This window comes from Anarrhichthys ocellatus, unplaced genomic scaffold, assembly GCF_004355925.1.
Source record: "Anarrhichthys ocellatus isolate YVR2014 unplaced genomic scaffold, GSC_Weel_1.0 scaffold11, whole genome shotgun sequence".
Taxonomy (NCBI): Eukaryota; Metazoa; Chordata; class Actinopteri; order Perciformes; family Anarhichadidae; genus Anarrhichthys; species Anarrhichthys ocellatus.
The window spans coordinates 531,861-550,736 of NW_022280041.1; the positions used below are offsets into that span (position 1 = coordinate 531,861).

The 18,876-nt window shown below is 41.0% G+C and overlaps 3 protein-coding genes across 3 annotated transcripts in view; 1 reads left to right on the top strand and 2 right to left on the bottom strand.

Moving 5' to 3' along the window:
- LOC116385436 (endonuclease domain-containing 1 protein-like) overlaps positions 1 to 204 on the top strand; it is a 3,615-nt gene extending 3,411 nt beyond the window's left edge. The window contains exon 4 of the mRNA XM_031850928.1: positions 200 to 204. Within this exon, the coding sequence (XP_031706788.1) occupies positions 200 to 204 (5 nt within the window). The remainder of the gene's footprint in view (positions 1 to 199) is intronic.
- A 2,122-nt stretch (positions 205 to 2,326) lies between these two features.
- Positions 2,327 to 7,585, bottom strand: LOC116385799 (acidic leucine-rich nuclear phosphoprotein 32 family member B-like). The gene is made up of 7 exons (XM_031851529.1): positions 7,409 to 7,585; positions 5,509 to 5,658; positions 5,078 to 5,200; positions 4,789 to 4,981; positions 4,598 to 4,695; positions 3,804 to 3,867; positions 2,327 to 3,702 (listed from the first exon to the last, which is right to left on the bottom strand). The coding sequence occupies exons 1-7, from the start codon at positions 7,460 to 7,462 to the stop codon at positions 3,620 to 3,622; spliced, it is 765 nt and encodes a 254-aa protein (XP_031707389.1). The 5' UTR covers positions 7,463 to 7,585; the 3' UTR covers positions 2,327 to 3,619.
- Positions 7,586 to 8,723: 1,138 nt separating this feature from the next.
- Positions 8,724 to 18,485, bottom strand: LOC116385736 (endophilin-A1-like). Its single transcript, XM_031851434.1, has 8 exons — positions 18,420 to 18,485; positions 17,449 to 17,521; positions 17,225 to 17,368; positions 16,039 to 16,172; positions 15,693 to 15,851; positions 15,025 to 15,128; positions 14,800 to 14,930; positions 8,724 to 14,158 (listed from the first exon to the last, which is right to left on the bottom strand). Exons 1-8 carry the CDS (start codon positions 18,426 to 18,428, stop codon positions 13,962 to 13,964), a joined length of 951 nt encoding a protein of 316 aa, XP_031707294.1. The 5' UTR covers positions 18,429 to 18,485; the 3' UTR covers positions 8,724 to 13,961.
- Positions 18,486 to 18,876: the final 391 nt, after the last annotated feature.

The window sequence follows — 18,876 nt, forward strand, 5'->3', positions numbered from 1 at the left end:
CTTCATTCCAGCAACTTCTGAGCCCCAAACTAACACAACCAACCAGAGATCAACGGCCTTCATTCCAGCAACTTCTGAGCCCCAAACTAACACTACAGCTCAACACCTAAACATCTCCAATAGCCCCGTGTCTTCTACAGCTCCCTCTTCAACCTCTAACCTTTTATGTTCATTCATATTTTGTATATTGTTTTGCCAGATTAACACCTAGACAAGATCAATCATACTGTCTTATGCCAGTAGAAGAAGGGCTGGATGTAACCATGATGACAATGTTCAACCTTAACCAACTAGTTTGAGTTAACTAATCCGGACAGTAGTTAGGATTCCCAAACACTGAAGTAAACTAAAGGCTCCTAATCTATGGAAGCTCTGCAGTGTAGAAAAACTGCAAATAAATCTCAGTTTCATTCCTGATTCTGTTTAACATTTGTAATGATTGTTATTATCCTTATGGGCTTATTTAATTACTAATTAAAATAAACTTATTGTAAGTCGCTTTGTAAGTCGATAAAAGCATCTGCTAAATGACTGCAATGTAATTAAAATTTAACATCGTTTCACTATTTGTCAAGAATAATTCAATTGGAACCAAATATGTGGCAACTTACACCCATCTTCACAGTAACTTCATTTGTACTTTACTTGAGTATTTCCATGTTATTCAACTTTATCATTCTACTCCACGACAGTTTAAGACTTTACACATTAAGATTTAAGAACCAAAACATCAATTATATAAACTATGATACCAAGCTACCGATTAAAATAACGTAGCAGTAACAGTATGTGAAGTCTGCTTCGTTTCCAGCTGCAAAATGAAAATACTACTTACAAGAAAGCATTAATATTTAAATATGATAAATATAAAAGTATAATTCTCTGCCCAATATGTACGTTTCCTTGAATACTTTTAAGTGCATGTAGACGTCAGCCAGTTGTCCTACCGTTGTCAGTTCTGATAAGGTCCAACCCTGATGACATCAGAGCATTCTCACTATGACATCAGTGCAATCTGTAGGTGGAGCTACAGACAGGAAACACATTCTGTCCACACGAAACAGACGTCATTAAGGGGAGACACTACATGTGAACAAGGTTTTTAACTTAAAGATATCACCATGAAACTCCCCCAGTTCATTGCTTACATTAAAGCCATTCCTTATTCCTTGTTTCACACTTCCTAAATGTTATGTTTAAATATGCAAATGAAGACAAAGTGCACTGGAGCAAAGTCTCACAACCTCAAAACAATGTGATTCATACATTTATAAATCACTTGCATATGTAATAATAATACAGGTGTACAAAGTTTCATGTGCTGTCATTGTTCCACGGGACTGTGCATCTAAACGCAGCTTGTAGTGTCTGTCGCCCTCTGGTGGACACACTGTGCCACAAAACCTCGACTCCTCACTGATGGACAGCCAATCACTTTACCACCAGCAGCAGATGTTCAGCGACGAACCAGAGAAGAGGGATGAGGCAACAGCAACTTCTGTTATGTCCTCACTAAAATGTCTTTCTAAAGCTACTTGTCCACGAGCTGCTATTTGTATTTATTCACAAATATGAATAGTTTGGGTAAAGGCGTAGTTGAGGACGTGGACGCTTTCAGAAGCGCTGCATGCTTATTTATTTTAAATATAAAGCACATCGAGTTCCATTAAATTAAAACGTATTATCAAATAAATTACATATTTAGCTTATTTTTCTATTTGTGATTTACTTACTTAAACCTTTACTGCCGACCATCTATTTTCTACTGACGTCTCTTGTCTGCAGTGTCCACTCTGTTCCCGCTGTGGGACCAATAAAGGATCATCTTATTCTTATCTTACAATGTGCTCTATGACCAGCGTTACCTATGCATCCTGGTGGAAGGCTGTATTAAAACACCATTAAAATACCTCCTTTATGACCGTTTTGTCATTGTTGGACAAGATATAACTTCGTACACAAATATAAATATACATACAAATATATTTTACCATTTCTTTACTGCAGCTTATTTGACAGCTGATATAACTTGGCTCCTGCAGACGTAGTGGCGTCGCGGAGACAAAAGGCCAGAGAGGAGACGCCGGGAGCAAAATGTTAAGATTTTATTTACAAAGTCCTTTTTGTTTGTGTGTGTTTTTTTTGTTTGTTTTTCCTTTAACTTACAGAAAGTAAAAAAAAGAAAGAAAAGAAAAACACAACATCAGCTAGTCAGTGTGAGTGTGAAGGATCAACTGGATCTCTCTGAGCTGGGAGAGAGAGAGAGAGAGGGGGGGGGGAGGTAAAGAGAGAGGGGGAGAGAGAGAGCGAGACCCCGGACAACCATACAAAATTAAACAAAAAACAATTTCTCTGAAAAAATATTTCTTTTAAAAAGCTCTGTTGGCAAAAAAGAGAGAACACAGTTTGCCCTGAGCGCGCTCAGCCTGGGGGGGGTCCTCTCTGACTACGCTTGACTGTCTGTTGATGACATCACAGAGCTCATCAATGAGGTCACATCTGCTGGCTTCGTCCCAGAGTGGTGATGTCAGAGGAAGATGGTAAAAATAATGAAACAGGGGAGGAGGGGGGGGGGGGGGGATTTGGTATTTTGTGACCTTAAAGCTCCGTTTCCTCCCATGAGCCTCTCTGTTCCGGCTCCTTCTGCAGACGACAAACGACTCAAATCTTCTCAACGTTTAAAGCTCCGCGTGTTCATGAAAATATTAAATATGGAGAATTAATTGAACTAAAATTACAAAGAAGGTGATTTTGACCAAACATCTCAAGCGGTCTTTATCGAGTCTTCCCGTCCTTTCTGATCGGTGCTTCTTCTCGTGACCGAGGGTGCGTTCACTTGTTACTTGTTTGAGTAGGAATTCTGGGGTTTGGTTCGTCACAGCAGTCACGTGATGTTCAATCGACCACGTTATGTCCCCGTCAGGATCACAGAAGCCAGAATGAACACGTCAAACATTAAGAGGCTTTTGTGAAATTAAACTTTTAGAACAATTAGTTCATATTTCTCTGAAAAATAAGAAACAGAGGCTCAGACGTTCCACGTCAGTGTGTCGCAGGTTCATCGATCATCCACTGAATATTTACGTTAACATTACAGCGATTTTACAAACAAAAAAAAACACCAAAAACTCACCGGTTCTTCTAATATGCGAGTATTTTTGTCATATTTGATTCACTTTTGGGTTTTCTGTGCCGAAAAACAAAACATCTGATAACTTTCTGCTCTGAGAAATTATAAACGGGCTTTTTAAAATCACGATTTTCAGACGTTTTATAGAAAACAACCGTCAGATTACTGGATGAAAAACAATCGTTAGTGTAAGTTTTTAAAGGTTTCGTGAATTTGAAGCTCGACGCGACACAGACGCCAGAAAGTAGTCACAACGTAATCGCGTTATTAGATTATTTTAGAGATCTTTTGATGACGTGAATTTAAAAAAGAAACGAAATGTGAGAATATCGTGTTTAGCGTCTGCAGGAAGGAGGAGAGGAGGGAGCAGTGGGAGGAGACGGGCTTCAGAAATGGGACGCAGCCCAGGAGTCGAGAGGAAGGGGGGAGGGCGAGCGTTGGGGGGGAGAGATAGAGGGTCAGAGGAGGTTAAGCAGGTTTTGTGGGTCCTTAATAATCATCTTCATCATCATCATCCTCATCTTCAGGGTCCCTCTTCCTCTTCTCTCCTTTGGCCGGAGACGAGTCCTCGTCTGCAGAACAGAACAACAACATTATTTCTACTATTTTTAAACGGTTTTATGTACTTTGCACTCTAAAAGTAAACTATAGTTTAACATTTTCATTCACTGACCGTCATCGTCATCATCTTCCTCGTCGTCGTCCTCGCTGTCCACGTCTCCGTTCACCTCTCCGTCCTGCGGAGACACAAGCTGGTTGTTGAAGGTGTTTGTAACGAGTTAAAGCACGAAGAGTCCTCGTGAAGGATCCTTTAAGGACTTAAAGAACCACTACAGGAGCTAACGGATCTAAAGACAGCAGAAAGTAGCGATTCATCGACGCGTCTCTGTGTAGAATTAACTTTAACTTCTCTCAGGGGTCGCTGCAGCTGGCGAGCTAATTGCTAACGTGTTAGCGTCCCATTAAAGGGACAGCACGGGTCTTCTGAAGTGGGATCATTGACTTGACCGTGATGCGTTCAAGCACTCTACTCAGTAGAAATGAGTACTGGTGTCGAAGGTAAATCATAACGCGGTCACGGTGTGTTCAATGTAATCTATTAAAATGTAGTTTTAGGTGAGAACCGTAGATAAATCCAGTTGTTTGGAGATGTTTCCACATCAATACAAATAGATATAAGAGAGGAATATTGAGCTGGTTAAACTCCTCAAACCATCACCACAGCAGCCAACGAATCCCCTTAAATCCTACAGACTGGACCTTTAATTGTGTTGAAAACAAAAGGCTCCTCTGAGTTAGCTCTGCTGCTAACGCGACATTCATTTCAGTGTATTAAAACGCACATTAGTACCATCAACTGTGGAAACGTTTGCATATATTTACGTCACGTTTTGACAGATTCTGTAACAAACTCAAACACTTCCTCTTCGGGACTAAAGTGTATTTCGGAGGCGGCCCAGGACTCACCTCATCTTCATTACTATCATCATCATCGTCCTCCTCTTCGGCCACTACGTCCTCCTCATCCTCTTCTTCCTCTTCGTCAAAGTCCTCTGACTCCCCCTCTGGAATACAAGAAACAGAAAAGGTGAGTAAAGATTAAAAAGATGGACAACACTTCAGGTGATGTGCCGGAAAACTTTTCTTGTTGCCGTTACCCAGACCCTCTTCGTCCTCATCCTCCACGCCGTCTCCCTCTCCGTCGGAGTCGGACGCCTCGCGGTCGTCGATGTCGTAGCCGTCCAGGTAGGTGAGCTGGGGGAGGAGCTTAAAGATGGACTCCCTGTAGTCGGCCAGGTTGGTCACCTCGCAGTTGAACAGGTCGAGGCTCTTCAGCTGGGGAAGCTTTTTCTGGAAGGGGTTCAAAGACAGACGGGATCATTTACTCCATCACACTTCTGATGTTTCCAGCTCTTACGAGGTCTGTTTTTTTTTGACTCCACCCACCAGAGGCTCCAGGGTGCTGATGTCTTTGAACTTATTCCCGCTGAGGTTAAGATGCGTTAGGTTCACCAGCCGCTCTGCCAGGACCTCCAGACCGCCTGATATCCTGTTATCACTCAACTCCAACTGTGGAGACAGAGGAGAGAGAGCGACAGAGAGACAAAGTTTAATTTCACTTTCTGGTGGAGCACGAATCTCAAAGATGCTCAATTTACTGTGATACATGAATAATAATTAGCATGTTTGAGACACTGGAAACAGAGAATATTTGGCAAATTTGCTTAGAAAAGTATGGAAATTGCTGCAGATTAATATTCTCTATTAACCGTTTCAGCTCCAGGTTGTTCCACTGAGGACATCCTGATACACGTGTTCACACTACACGTGTGTTGTGGTTCAAGTGGTTTAAGTGTCACTACGTCTGGTTCTCTTACCTTTTTGAGTTTGTCCAGTTTGGGGATGTCTGCTACGCTGGTCAGGCCGACGTTGATGAGGCTCAGCAGCTCCAGGTTGGAGAACTCTTCTGTGATTCCTTCGATCTTTCCTTCGCCGGAGCGACAGTTGTCCAGAACCAGCTCCTGGACCTGAAGAGGGCGCAGAGACAAGTACAATAAGCTCTACATTTTTATAACCGAATAAAAGTTGAACGCCCCTTTTTCTTTTAGCTACACAGAGATGTCTTGATATGACTAATTCAGAGAGTCATTTAACTCAAACCAGCTCTGCCACGCGGTGATAAAAAGCAAAGATGAGTGTTGTGAATATGCTGCATGACGACAGGTGAAAACCAGAGAAAGCTGTAAAAATAAAGAACTTTACTGCTGTGTTAAGTGCCAGCTAGCTCACATTTTGTTTTTAAACTCAATTACGTATTCTTTAACCTGATATTAAGAGAATTTAAATATATTTATGCCACTTTTAAATTTGAGAAAACAGTCCTGTGTGGCTTTTGGAAACATTTTCTTACATTTTGTATTTCATTTTATAAAATCTTCTGTAATAGAGTGGAAAGGCATATTTATTTTTAAGATATTTAAACTTCACACACTTACCAAAAACCCAGACAGAACATGCGACTACAGCTGGAAGTTTTTGGTACATAAAATATCAGATAATAGTATTTTTTAAAAATGGCTACCACAATCTACCAAACTTTAAGTTGATATATTCAAACATTGTAATTTAACCAAACTTAAATACATTACATATACACAATTATAATACTATATCTATATCTATATATATATAGATAGTATTTTAAATATAATATTTGCATAAACTGCGCAGGAATCCTGCGCAGTTTCATATTGGAAGGGACCCCGGCACGAGACTGTTTATAAACTCCACACACACGTGACGCTGCTAAGTTATAGCTTCTTGCTAAACTCCTACATTTACTAATTATTCCGTTTGATTACCGATGAAGTGAGCGCGAGAGGATATAACTCGTTTCTATTGGTTACAATGGAGGCGACGAAAAAGCACAACAAGCGCACGCGACGTAGCTACTTTAGCAAAAGCTAGCACGCCGCTGGCTACGCGCCCTTTTGGGCTTCGACTAATTCCTGGATCCGCGACGATAAACAACAACGAAAATTATACTTTTTTAAAGAATGTAAAACCCCGAACGTTGCGAGGCTAGTTTAAAGACGGGGGGTTGTGGTTTTAAAATTAATAACTTCGGATTTGACCCACGTTTTAAGTATGTAACCCCAAAAAACAATGACGCATTTCCTGCATTACACGATTATTAAACGTTAAAGAGATATCGTGACGAGTCGTTTTTTACGTACTAACGTAGCGTCCTATACTACAATATATATAGAACTTATTCGACCGGTCAAAATACATGTTGTATTTAAATTGAGTTACGTTACCGTCTCGTGCAAGGCAAATATAAGCCGTACTGTAACTTATTGAAATATCGCAGGCCCAGCCATTAGCCGGGCCCGCGAGACACACGGATGTGTACATGTCGGTGCTCGAGCAAGAAGGCACGCGCAAGTTTCTTTTGCACACGAGCAGTTTTATGAATGAATCATTTAACAACAGTTTGCAATGAAATATGCGAGAGAAAAGCGTGAACATTAAAAATGGAAACAAGGCGGTAAAACAGCTGCGCAGTTGGTCTGTTCAAGGATTTATTGGTAGCTCATTGAATATATTTTTAAACGTTATATCTAGTTGCAGCTTAGGTATAAACAGTAAACGGTAAATGTTACATTTTAGCACTTTTCCGTGGAGCTGCAGACATCCTGCCATGTGCTCGCCATCACTCCTTCTTCTCCTGCCGGTCGAGTTTAACGTAAAAAACAACAACATAAAACTACTCACTTCTGTCGGCGACCGGTGCCTTAATTCTAATGAGACCCTCTTCTTCATGTCCATTTTCCTCTGGTTTTTGGCCTGAATTTGGGTCTCTGAGATGCGGAAAAAGTTGTTTCTCCTCGAACCTCTTCTCTTCAGTATCAACACGCGGAAACCTGCGTGAAGCTAGCTAGAGTCAAAACGCAAAGACTTCCGGGCAAGACTTGCAAAATAAAGTTCTCAGTCATCTCAGCGGAAATGGAACTGAAGCATATCCTGTGATGAATATTAATTTACAACCACCACACAATACCTATGGTATAACTGATACTTTTTAGTCACGTGTTTTGTCCTTCATAAGCTAGATATTTATTTTGTGGGTATGGAGGTTTTTCACTTATATATTTATTTTGAAGGAACACTATTGTATTTCCGGTCTTCTCTGTCTTTCCTGTCGGGCTTGACACAGCGTGTGAAACGTTCCCGTGGCGTGTGTGAAAAGTGGGTCAAGCCGTTTGCTGCTTTTACTTGTCCTCGAAAATACATAAATTTAACATTGACGACCCAACAAATGAATAAAGCAAATTAGGATTTCACTCAATACATCATACTTAATTGAACAGAAAGGGATAATACATACAGATATCACAAACATGTTAAAAACGTATCTTTCCCCTCATCTTGTATGTTTATAAACGCAAATTCCTCCTCTTTACTCTTCCAGTACGCTGGATTTTTACATATAAACAGCAATACAAGGCAAAGAAAGATACATGCGTCATTGAGTCAATTTACAAACAATATTATTGGCATATATACTTGATTTCGCGCACAAACGTCATATTTTGCCGCTCGTGAGCGATAAAGTTAAATTTTTTGAGCAGTACATGAAAGCACCATATGTTGATTTGTAAAAGGAGGGAAACCAAACGGCAGCAGGGGGGAAACATGTCTCTACAGCGCCGGCGGCGGCCATTTTGGCTCATTGCACACGAAAAAAACAACTGAAACATCTCTACTGTTGAGCCCTACGGGGCCACAGGACAGAGGATTGAAAAGCCCTCTGAGGCAAATTTGTGATGGCATTTTGGGCTATTAAATGTGTTATGTAATGTATAATAAATGTATAATGCTAATTATTTCATAGGTTTTTTTTATATATTAGGCCTACCCAGTGCTTGAAGAAGAAAAGAACATTATTTCCAAAGTGTGATTTGATGTTGTAGGCCCAAATAAAATTTCAAAATAAAAGTCATCCCATAGAAAGTACACGTGAAGTGTAATATGCACCTTTTTTATTGATGGTGTCTTTCTATGAAAAACAAAATGGACTCTTGCCATGTTTAATCATAGTGTTAATTCTTTATTGTCATTACATTGTAGATCATCTTCACGACAAGCAGTTATACATACGGTGGTCTTAGATTATATCATCGTCCAATACGAGGAGAGCAACAGTAAGTTAGTATCACAGCTAGATTTTTCCATTGACCACGCAATCCCCCCCACACACACAAACACCCAAAAATTCCTCCATCCTCCCCTCCTGCACATCATACACTAATGTATTGACAATCGTCAAATACGCAACAGGTGCCGAACCAATGAATAGGACGCAGGAATAAATAAATAAATACATACATACATACATACATAAATAAATAAATAGCAACAAAGTGTGTATATATTCACGTATACACATCTCACCAGAAGACAGGTTCCATAGGCATGGGGGCTATTGTATACAGCCACAAGGCATACAGTTCAATGTAGGCCAGACCAAGGCCACGTTGCAACAATGCAGACTAGTTTGTTTCTTTAAAGGCAAAGCAGCCCAGAGAGCAGGAGTAATCTCATTGGTTCACTGAGGACTTGGTGGGAGGGGCCTAAAAAAGTGGAGCAAAATACAAACAAAGTCGAACTTATAATAATGTTAATATTTCCAAAGATGTCGAACTCTTACTTCAACCATTTTATTAAGTTCTTTGTGTTTTGGAGAGTCAATGCTAAGCTAGGCTAACTAGCGTCATACTACACACACACGTGGGTTCAATCTTCTTATCTAATTCTCACCAAGAAAGCTAATGACAATAATATTTCCCAAAATGTCAAACTCTTCCTTCAACAAGTTCCGTCATTTCTTTAGGCATTGGACAGACCCAGGCTAGCTGATTCCTCCCGTCTCCAGTCTTTATGCTAAGCTAAGCTAACTGGCTTCGTGGTTTCCAATCTTCTCACATAACTCATACTAAGAAAGCTCATAATAATGTTAATATTTCCCCAAATATTGAACTCTTACTTCAACCATTTCATTTCTTTCTTTGCAGAGAGTCAATGCTAAGCTAAGCTAACTGGCTTCATATTCAACACAAGAGTGGTTGCAATCGTCTTCAGTTAGAAAGCGAATAACAATAATACTGTTGATTCAAGGAGGCAATAGTAGACAAGAGATGTTGGTCCTTTTGTGTGTGATTTACTAGTTTATTGATTAATCTAAAATAACCAAATTCCATAATCCCTCATCTTGACTGATTTCTCTTAATTTCACAATTAAAAAGGTACCTTTTTAGCTTTAAATTAACTTCCTCAAAAAGAGATTTCCGATGCTTTCAGAGCTGCTTTACCGCTGAGGACAGACTGCAGAACTGAAGCTTCAATCTGCAGGTTTGGTTCGGGAGTTCTCCGCCCGATCTCACAATCGAGAGCGACATCGATAATGAAACGGAGGCAGGTGACGCGGCCGAGGTCCGACTCTCATTTTAGGTGAACAGGAAAAAAAAAACTATGGGAGCGCAACACTGTACAAGTACCTCATTGAGGTTAGAATACATGTCGCCTTAGAGGGCAAATGAGCACAAAAAAAACCACAAATAAAAGAAGACAAGAGCAACAAAATTCTCAGCGAGAAAAGTCTTAAAGCACTTTGTAATTTGGAGAGGAGTGCCATACAAATATATAGCATAAGCATGTCAAAAGATTGTAAGAAAAAAGAGTTACCATAGGCTCCAGCAGCACAAATATCTCGTTTGGTTGCATGCAGCTCACAGACTTTTCCACAGGTGGATTCAGAAAATCTGTTTTTTTTCGCAATCAGAACAAACAGACAAAACAAATAAAATCAAGAGGAAACACCAACAACCTGTTAACAGTTACAGGACGAGCAGGTTTGTGAAAGAAACAGAGAAAGTTAGTTTCTGATTGTAGTGTTGCTGTAATTAATGTGCTTTGGCAATGGAAGAGATGTCCAAGTTCTACAGTTATTGATATCCACAGTTTTCCTTCAGAGTCACCTCTTCCTTCTATATTTTATTGATAAATCGTTATTTATTGCCTTAGTATTCAATCGTTATTGACTGTATAGATTATACTGAGTCTCTGGTTTAAAATGCAGTATTTCTTATTATTCATTGTTATTATTTGTGTCGATAAACACCATCATATCTTTTCAAAAGGACTTAAACTTTCCCATCCTCTAACCAAACATTTTATGAAAAGATAAAGATAAAATCTCTGCTGGAAACCTGGTAAATTATTACTACTATCAACTACGCGACCCATTTAATGGCTATTATGAGCTGTGTCGACTTGTTGTCATGGAACATTTTTAAAACACCAAAAGGTACTGTATAAATTCTGAGAATACTTTGATACTTCATACCTTCACGTTAAAAATGATTGAAACAAGCAACTCATGAGCTATTTTCAGACCGGTTTGCGCACACTTTCTCCATCATGCAGATTTTGGTTAACATCCTGAGTATGAATCAGGGAAGTTTTAACATCTAAAAATAGTCATAATCGTCCACTTAATTACACATTTGTGATACTAGTTAGATTTTGGTTCCAACAAAAAGTTTGGTCCAGTTCACGCCAGTAAAGCTGTTGCTAACTGAAATGAGTTATTGTGATATATGACGAGTACTAATTGTCATATATTACAATTTTAAGTAGTAAAGAAAAGACAGAAAATGTGGCAAAAATAATGCAAAGTACAAATGTTTTGCGTGTAAGCCATGCTTTTAAACCGATGCTTCCCAAATGTATTCAGAATACGCAACTTTTCTCTGTTTTTTAACAGAATATGTTTAATTTATGATGAGGTATTCACTATTCAGGCACTACATACTATGAAGTATTCTGCTCAACGCTGCAAGGACTGGAATGTGAAGGGAACGGCTAGCCGGTTATCCACATCTGGCACAGATTCCTGCCGATGTTTGATGACGTAGTAAAGAACGCTTGGAAAGAAGAAACCCTAAGCTTCTTAGTTTAACAAAACACGTTGAATATCCAATATGATACCCATTCAAATTTCAGTTTTATTATATTTCAATATAAACCCAGCACCACATTGAACGCCCATTACAACGGATATCATAGTTCTTCACCGTTACGTTTCTCTTTAACAGACCAAAGAAACATAAAAACAGATCAACACAGCAGATCTCTTAACACCTCCATTGCTGGTCCATTGTATGTGAAACTCCCTGTCAACTTGTCTTGGAGCTAGCGCTAACACTTCTGAACACATATAACTGTGGTGGAGTAACAGTTAAGTCCACAGAACAAGTCACACTTTATACTGTATGTGATGCATACTCCAGGGAACTAGCACGGCTAACAGTTAGCACCAATACCGACCGCTTACTGACATGATACTGTTTGGAAAAGTCAAATGGGATTTTATGCACCATCAGCATATTTGAAGGGTTCTGAATCTTGTGTTAATGCTTCAATGTATGGAGGGTTCCAGAAGGTTCAGAACATATCAGAACACTTCTGGATGTTCTCACACTGTTCAAAATGTAACCAATGTTCTACGATGTTTGAGAGTTTCTTAAATTTAAAAGGGGAGTTTCAGAACGCTGCCAAGATTCCGGAATAATGAAATGCTTCCACATCATTGTCTCAAGGTTCTAGAAGGTTCCCCGGGCCACAGGTACGGTCATTGTATTGATGGGTTTGAAGACTCTGGCTGCTTCCGAAATTCCGCGCCAACATGCTTTTTTTCTACGCTAAAAAATAGTACGTGAGAAAAACAAAACTACATATTGTTCCTCTTATCTGCAGTGCCATTTATCAATCCAGACATCTCAACGGCGGATATCTCCAACACTCAGCAACTCACACCAAAACAATGTAGATTGATAAATAGCACAACAGGTAAGAGGAAAAACATCTAGTTTTGATTTTGGGGGTGAACTGTCCCTTTAAATGATACAACATCTTATTGTAGGACACACTTCCCAAATGTAATCGAAGACATTGGACGGAAAACAGGAATTTTAGAACGGCTACCACTGTTCACACGGTCCTGCATGCAAAAAGCCACAAATAGGACGAGTCAACAAGCATCTACTCCACACAGTACACACAAAACACTGTGAATGGGTAAGTCAGAATAGTACACAGAGAAAAAAACAAGCATCATTTCCTCTACACACACTGTAATAACCCTCTTATCTGTTCACCAACCTGGCGAAAAGTTCTGTTCAACACAACTGGCCTGTGCTGGTGGTGTTAGCATATCGCTGCTTCCTGGTAAAACACCAAGTTTTCCTTTTTAATCTCTTGAGCTGACATGTTTATTGACGTGTTGAAGGAAGTTTCCTGACCCTCAAACCTTTAAAAACATCCCCATTTATAAGATAAATAGGCGACCACTTTATGTTCTTCTTCATTCTGTAAAAATCAACTTATTGCAGACACGGCTTTTAATCCAAAGATGCGCTCTGGAAAACCAAATTCCCCCGGGGCGTCTTATCGCCCAAATGTCTGATTTGGCTGGTTCATGCATACAGCCACTGAGCTGAGACTCTATGTAGACTCTGAGAAAGAAAGGCTGAGTATGTTACAGGAGATATACTCAAAACAACAGCAGCGGGGCAGGTGACCAACTGCAGCTCTGGATCGTAGGGTTAGAAGCCTGCATACAGTATGGAGCCGTGCTGAGAGGCAGTGCTAGCCGAGGAGGGACGGAAGGAAAGAAAAGACAGAACGAGGGGAAGACTGTGACCAGTGCTGAGAGATCTAGGGCTGAAGAAAAAGCACAGGAAGGCAAGTCAAGGTAGAAAAGTCAGAAGTACAGCAAGAAACATAAGAAGAGAAGAAGAAGACAGCAGTATAAAAACAGCTGTCAGGCAGTTTAACGGACAAGCAGAGCTTTATGCTGGCTCGGTCGTAGTAGAGTAAGAACAGGTCGAAATGCACATACAGACACAAACATGCACGTACATATACACCGCGCCTCAAGTCACCAAAGCCTCATTGGGTCTCCGGTGCCGCCCGGCTGAGCGAGTGCCATAAAAGATCATCCCTCGTTCCTTCTGTTCTGCATCTCTTAACGTGGGGAAATCCTCAAATCCCCCTTTCTTCTTCTTCTCCTTCTCGAATCACCGTCCTACCGCCTCATCTCGTCCGCCCCCGTCTCCGTCATTTCAGTCCGGTTTTGTGAAAGCAGAATTGCACAGAAGCACAGAAGAAGAAGAAGTAGAAGGAGGACGTGCTTTTGTTGTTTATGCAAATACAGGCTGTTTTCTCCGGGGTGTCTGGATTGGTCGAGGGGTCATTGTCGGCATTCCTAATGAGGGAGTGGCACCAGGATATCCACGTAGTTGATGGGGAAGAAGCCCGACTGGCCGTTGATCATGCCCTCGTACCAGTTGTCATCAATCTGATTGGTCAGGGTGATGACGTCGCCCTCCTTGAAGCCTAGCTCGCCTTCGTTCTCTGCTTCGAAGTCGTAGAGCGCTCGGCAACAGGGCTGGTCCATGGGGGCTGTGAAGAGACGGACACAAGAGGTATAAGAATTGTAATTGAAGGGCTATGCCCTCTAGTTGTCATATTTTACAAGGCGACAACCTAGGTACCTTGCACAAGTTCCTTAAACCTGCATTCTCTCTAATGTCCACCAGGGGGGCGACTCCTCTGGTTGTATAGAAGTCTATGAGAAAATGACTCGACTTCTCTCTTGATTTATTACCTCAGTAAACATTGTAAACATGAGTTTATGGTCTCAATCTCTAGTTTCAAGTCTTCTTCAATACAGCATGATGTTCATTTAGTACATTATGGTCCATTTAGAGTCAAACAGACCATAAAGCAGAGGATGCTTTAGGGCGGGGCTACACAGTGATTGACAGATCTACTGTCTGCTTACTGAGGGAATAAATCAAGAGAGAAGTAGAGTCATTTTCTCATAGACTTCTATACAATCAGAGGAGTCGCCCCTGATGGACATTAGAGAGAATGCAAGTTCTACGACACTTCCGCATCGGCTTCACTCTGCAGAAACCGGAGGCTGCCGCCTGGTTGCAAAGAACCAAGATGGCAACAGGCAAAAAAGACTTTTTTTGGTCTCTTGGTTTGGTCAAGCACTCATTCACCAACCCAGAACGCACGCCCGCTCCGCTCTGTACCTGGTGATCTTCCAGGCGATTTGGCCGAGTTTATCCCGCCGTTGTGGCTCTCGATGGGGGGCAGCAGCTCCAGGGTCATTCTGGGTTTAGGAGCGTACTCCTTCCTCGGTTTAGCGGACACTTCTTTTATCCTGAAAGGGCCAGAAACAAAACAAAAAGGTTTGTCTAACCACTATTTTTTTCTATTGGTTTACGTTCATCACAGGTAGGCACATGGATCAATACCTTTCCTCCACCTTACTGGAGAGCTGTTGGAGGATTTCGGCAGAGCGGCTGTGGTATTCCAACTGAGCTTGAACCAACGCTGCCAGCTGGCTCACCTGTTCTATCTGCAACACATACACACACACACACACACACACACTTTTGTTTTTTCAACAGCACAACCTGTTCTGTACCCATACTGGGCCCTGGTCTGGCTTGGCACAGCGTGGCAGAGGATCGCTGAGTAAAAATACTGATTCACTGTGGTTTATAAATGAAGTCCCTGTTTCCATTTTTCTTCTTTTCAGATTATTTTGCTTTTTTTCCTTGTACATGTCCACTTTTGTCACATTTGCTAAACGTTCAACCCCAGGCAAACTACATTAAAGTCAACTGATCCAAAAATAAATTCTGGTGCAATTACTTTAAAGCAGACTCGAGCTATAGTTGATCAATCTGCAACTATTGTAATAATTTGTTTAAAACCAGTTGATGATTCCAGCTTCTTAAATGTGAGAATTTGTTGCTTTTCGTCCTCTTTGTAGTAGATTAAATGTATTTGTTTTTGGACTGCTTGTTGGACAAAACAAGACATTTGATTGATTACTATTGATAATAATTGGCAGATTCATTGCCTATGAAAATAGCTGCAGGGCCTCAAGCAGACATGAATAAAGAGAAGTCCTCACGTCGCTCTCCAGCAGGTTGAACATGCTCTGCTCCGCGATCTCTTTGCTCTCGTCGAACTTCTCCAGCGCCTGTTTGAGTTCATCGTCCTGGACTTTCCCCTGGCGCTTCTTCTTGTAGTCGAAGTCCAGACGGCGGCCCTCCATCTTCTTCAGGTGGTGCTGCAGTGGAGGGGCAACAAGACATGAGAGGAACGGAATAAACATCACTTTAGAAACCATTTACAATTTGTGTATAAGCTCCTACACAACATCTAACTCACATATATTAAGGCTTAGTCCATCAGATGACCTTGTGTCTTCATTGAAGCCTTTCAACTGGGAACCAATCACAGGGGTTTTTGCTCACCTGTATCTCTTTGAGGTCTTTGTCGTGGAGGTTCTGCAGCGGGTCGATGAAGTTCTGTTTGACCTCCATGTCCAGAGCGTCCTTCACCTCCCCGAGCTCCTTCATCGACTCGCTGGCATCGATCAGCGCCAAACCTGGGATGAACGGACGGGCAAAATAGAGACGGAGAAAATATCAATTTATTTTGTCCTCATAGACAATGTGGTGCGACTCTCTGTTGAAGCGCTTTAATCATCAGTACAAAAGAGGAACAAAAGTCAAAAGGTACAAGGCTGAATCTTTCATAAAAAGCCTTGAGTTAGATGTTAACTATGACTTCCAAGGAGCATTTTGACAAGAAACATCCAATCACAGAACATAAAATATGTTTTTCTGCGCCGCTAACAGAGGGTGGGAGCTAAAGAATAAATACATTCTACAATCTACATTTCAAATCAATTTACCGAAAATCAATTTTGGATGAATTCAGGAGATGATTTCAGTTGGAATAATTAAAACTGGTGGCCATAACGTAGACCTATAGAGTCCTGCAGGAATGAGTCCTAAAACCAGGAAATGAGTCAGCATTTTTGTACTTCCTGTACTCTCGTCTGGAAGTCAATGTTTTTTTTGTTTTTTTTGTTTGTTGCCTGAAACACAAGCTGAAGAGATTTTAATGTTTAGTTCTCTGATATAAAATAGGTCAGTAAAAACCCCTCTGGTGAATTTAGAAGCTTTTACGTGACTTAAAGAAGAGTGTAAATGAGACGACTAAGCGTCCTCACTAGAGCACGAGTCCTCCTGTAGCTTAGTGGTGGAGGCGTGAAGCCATGTGACCGTGGTGTAGTTCCTTTATAGCCTAACGTTAGCGGTTTACTTCTGCTGGTTGCATTCACGCTTCAAAAATCATAAAAGTGGTGAAGATTATCTTGTTGAACAAAACGTGTCATAAACATTTGTTTGCTACAGAGTTTATTTTCTGCAATAATCCCAATGGCTTTTTTAACCATGTGCGATACTAACTTCCAAGATGGCGTACAAAAATACGTCATCCCTGCAGCAATTAGAGTCCACAGTTTCTACGTTTAGTAAAAGTACAGACCCAAAACTCTATATTTGCCTCCAGACAAAAAAGCTGAAACCCCTCTGAACTAACACGCCTTTGTCGATATCGTAGCACCCTAAATGTGTGTACGTTCCCACTTACCGAAGGTGGATTCCTCCCCTAACTCCCGTCCAAACCTTAACATGGCGTCTCCCAGGACGCTCTCAGCCTGCGGGTACCCGGGTCCCTTTTCCTGCCCACGGATCTTTGACATGGTGTTGATCATACTCAGCTTGGCTCTGGATGCTGCAGGGCGGCAAGGGTTAAAATCATCAGTGACTGGTTTTACTCTACATGTTGTGGCAGTCTGAGTGTGCGTCTGATACCTGGATTCGGTTGTAGGTACTCTGTAGTTTTGGTCATGATGTCCAACACCGCTCTGCTGGTGACGTCCACCTTCTGCAGAGAAAAACACATCAGGGACATCGTGAGAACATGAACCTACTTAACACTAAATGTAGATATTTATATATGTTGATAGATGAGAAGCAAGTAGCTCTTCACTCAATGAACACACCAATGGAAAACTGAGAAATGTAAATAAACATTTGCTCCAAATCTTAAAGGAATAGTTCGACATTTTTGGAAATATATTCACTTGCATTCAGGCAGAGAGATTGATGCCACTCTCACATTTGTTAGCTTAGCTTAGCATTAAGGCTGGAAACAGGGGGAAACAGCTAGCCTGGCCCTGTCGACAAAATCCACCTACGTAACCAAGAACTCAAAAGCTCAACAACTAACAATCTTGTCGGTTTTATACAAATAAATCCTCAGCTTTACAGGGAGCTATGTGCCAGACTCTTTATGCTAAGCTAAGCTAACCGGCTGCAGCCTTATATGTATTTCTATAAAGGCCATATCTGAGTGTGGTATCAATCTTCTCATCCAACTCTCAGCAAGAAAGCAAATAAAAGTATTTCCTTCGTTTAAGCTATCACGTCGGAAACCTGCTTCACCGTAAATTGGGACCCATTACCGTGAAGCAGCTGCAGTGTTAAACCCCTGAAAACAAGTTACAAATTGTTCTTTAGGTATATCTATTAAATCCTAATTGATGCACAGAAGTATGTGACACCTACAAAACAAGAACAACTAAAATCTTTAATGTGAAACAACTTGAACATATGTTTTTAGGGTATTTAAGAAACAAAACACTTTAACAGAAATGTGACCGTGGTGCAGAAAGCAAGGTTTGTATATTTACATGTATTCTTTCATACAGCAGTGGTTTGATTTACATGAGGTTCTGAGTATTTTTACTTTCAGCGAATCAATAAGATAGATCTGTATTTACCTTTTCCATTTCTTTGAAGTCATCATCGAGCTTGGTTCCTTCCGCCCCTCCAACCTTCTCACTGACTTTCTGTAACAGGAAACACAAAGAAACAAAGAAAGAAGTTCATGTTTAGAACCCACACTGAGAGAAGAAAGAGAGGATCCTTCCTATCTCTAAAAAAGTAAACTTTTCATGAGATACAGTGGAGCAAACAAAACAAGGCCACATTAACATCGTGACTGCATTCAGACTTCACAACCTCGGCCACATCTCTGTTCTGCTGCAGGTCGTCCTTGTGGCAGCGCAGCAGAGAGACGCCTCTCGCTTTCTAATCGCCTCAGGATGCAGGAGAGGAGGAGGGACGAGGAGCAGAGTGGGATTCTCCACCATCGTGACTCACAGCAGCCACCCACGCTTTAGTGGGCCAGACACACACACACACACACACACACACACACACACACACACACACACA

Bases quoted from the DNA above. Each gene is read 5' to 3' on its own strand.
- LOC116385799 (XM_031851529.1), bottom strand. From the start codon at position 7,462: ATGGACATGAAGAAGAGGGTCTCATTAGAATTAAGGCACCGGTCGCCG. The intron at 5,201-5,508 runs GTAAGAGAACCA...CTGTCTCCACAG, and splicing joins AACTGGACAAACTCAAAAAG to TTGGAGTTGAGTGATAACAG. The intron at 4,982-5,077 runs GTGGGTGGAGTC...AACCCCTTCCAG, and splicing joins TCAGCACCCTGGAGCCTCTG to AAAAAGCTTCCCCAGCTGAA.
- LOC116385736 (XM_031851434.1), bottom strand. The intron at 17,369-17,448 runs GTATCAGACGCA...GCCGCCCTGCAG, and splicing joins GTACCTACAACCGAATCCAG to CATCCAGAGCCAAGCTGAGT. The intron at 15,129-15,692 runs GTGAGGACTTCT...TATGTGTTGCAG, and splicing joins TCAACCTGCTGGAGAGCGAC to ATAGAACAGGTGAGCCAGCT.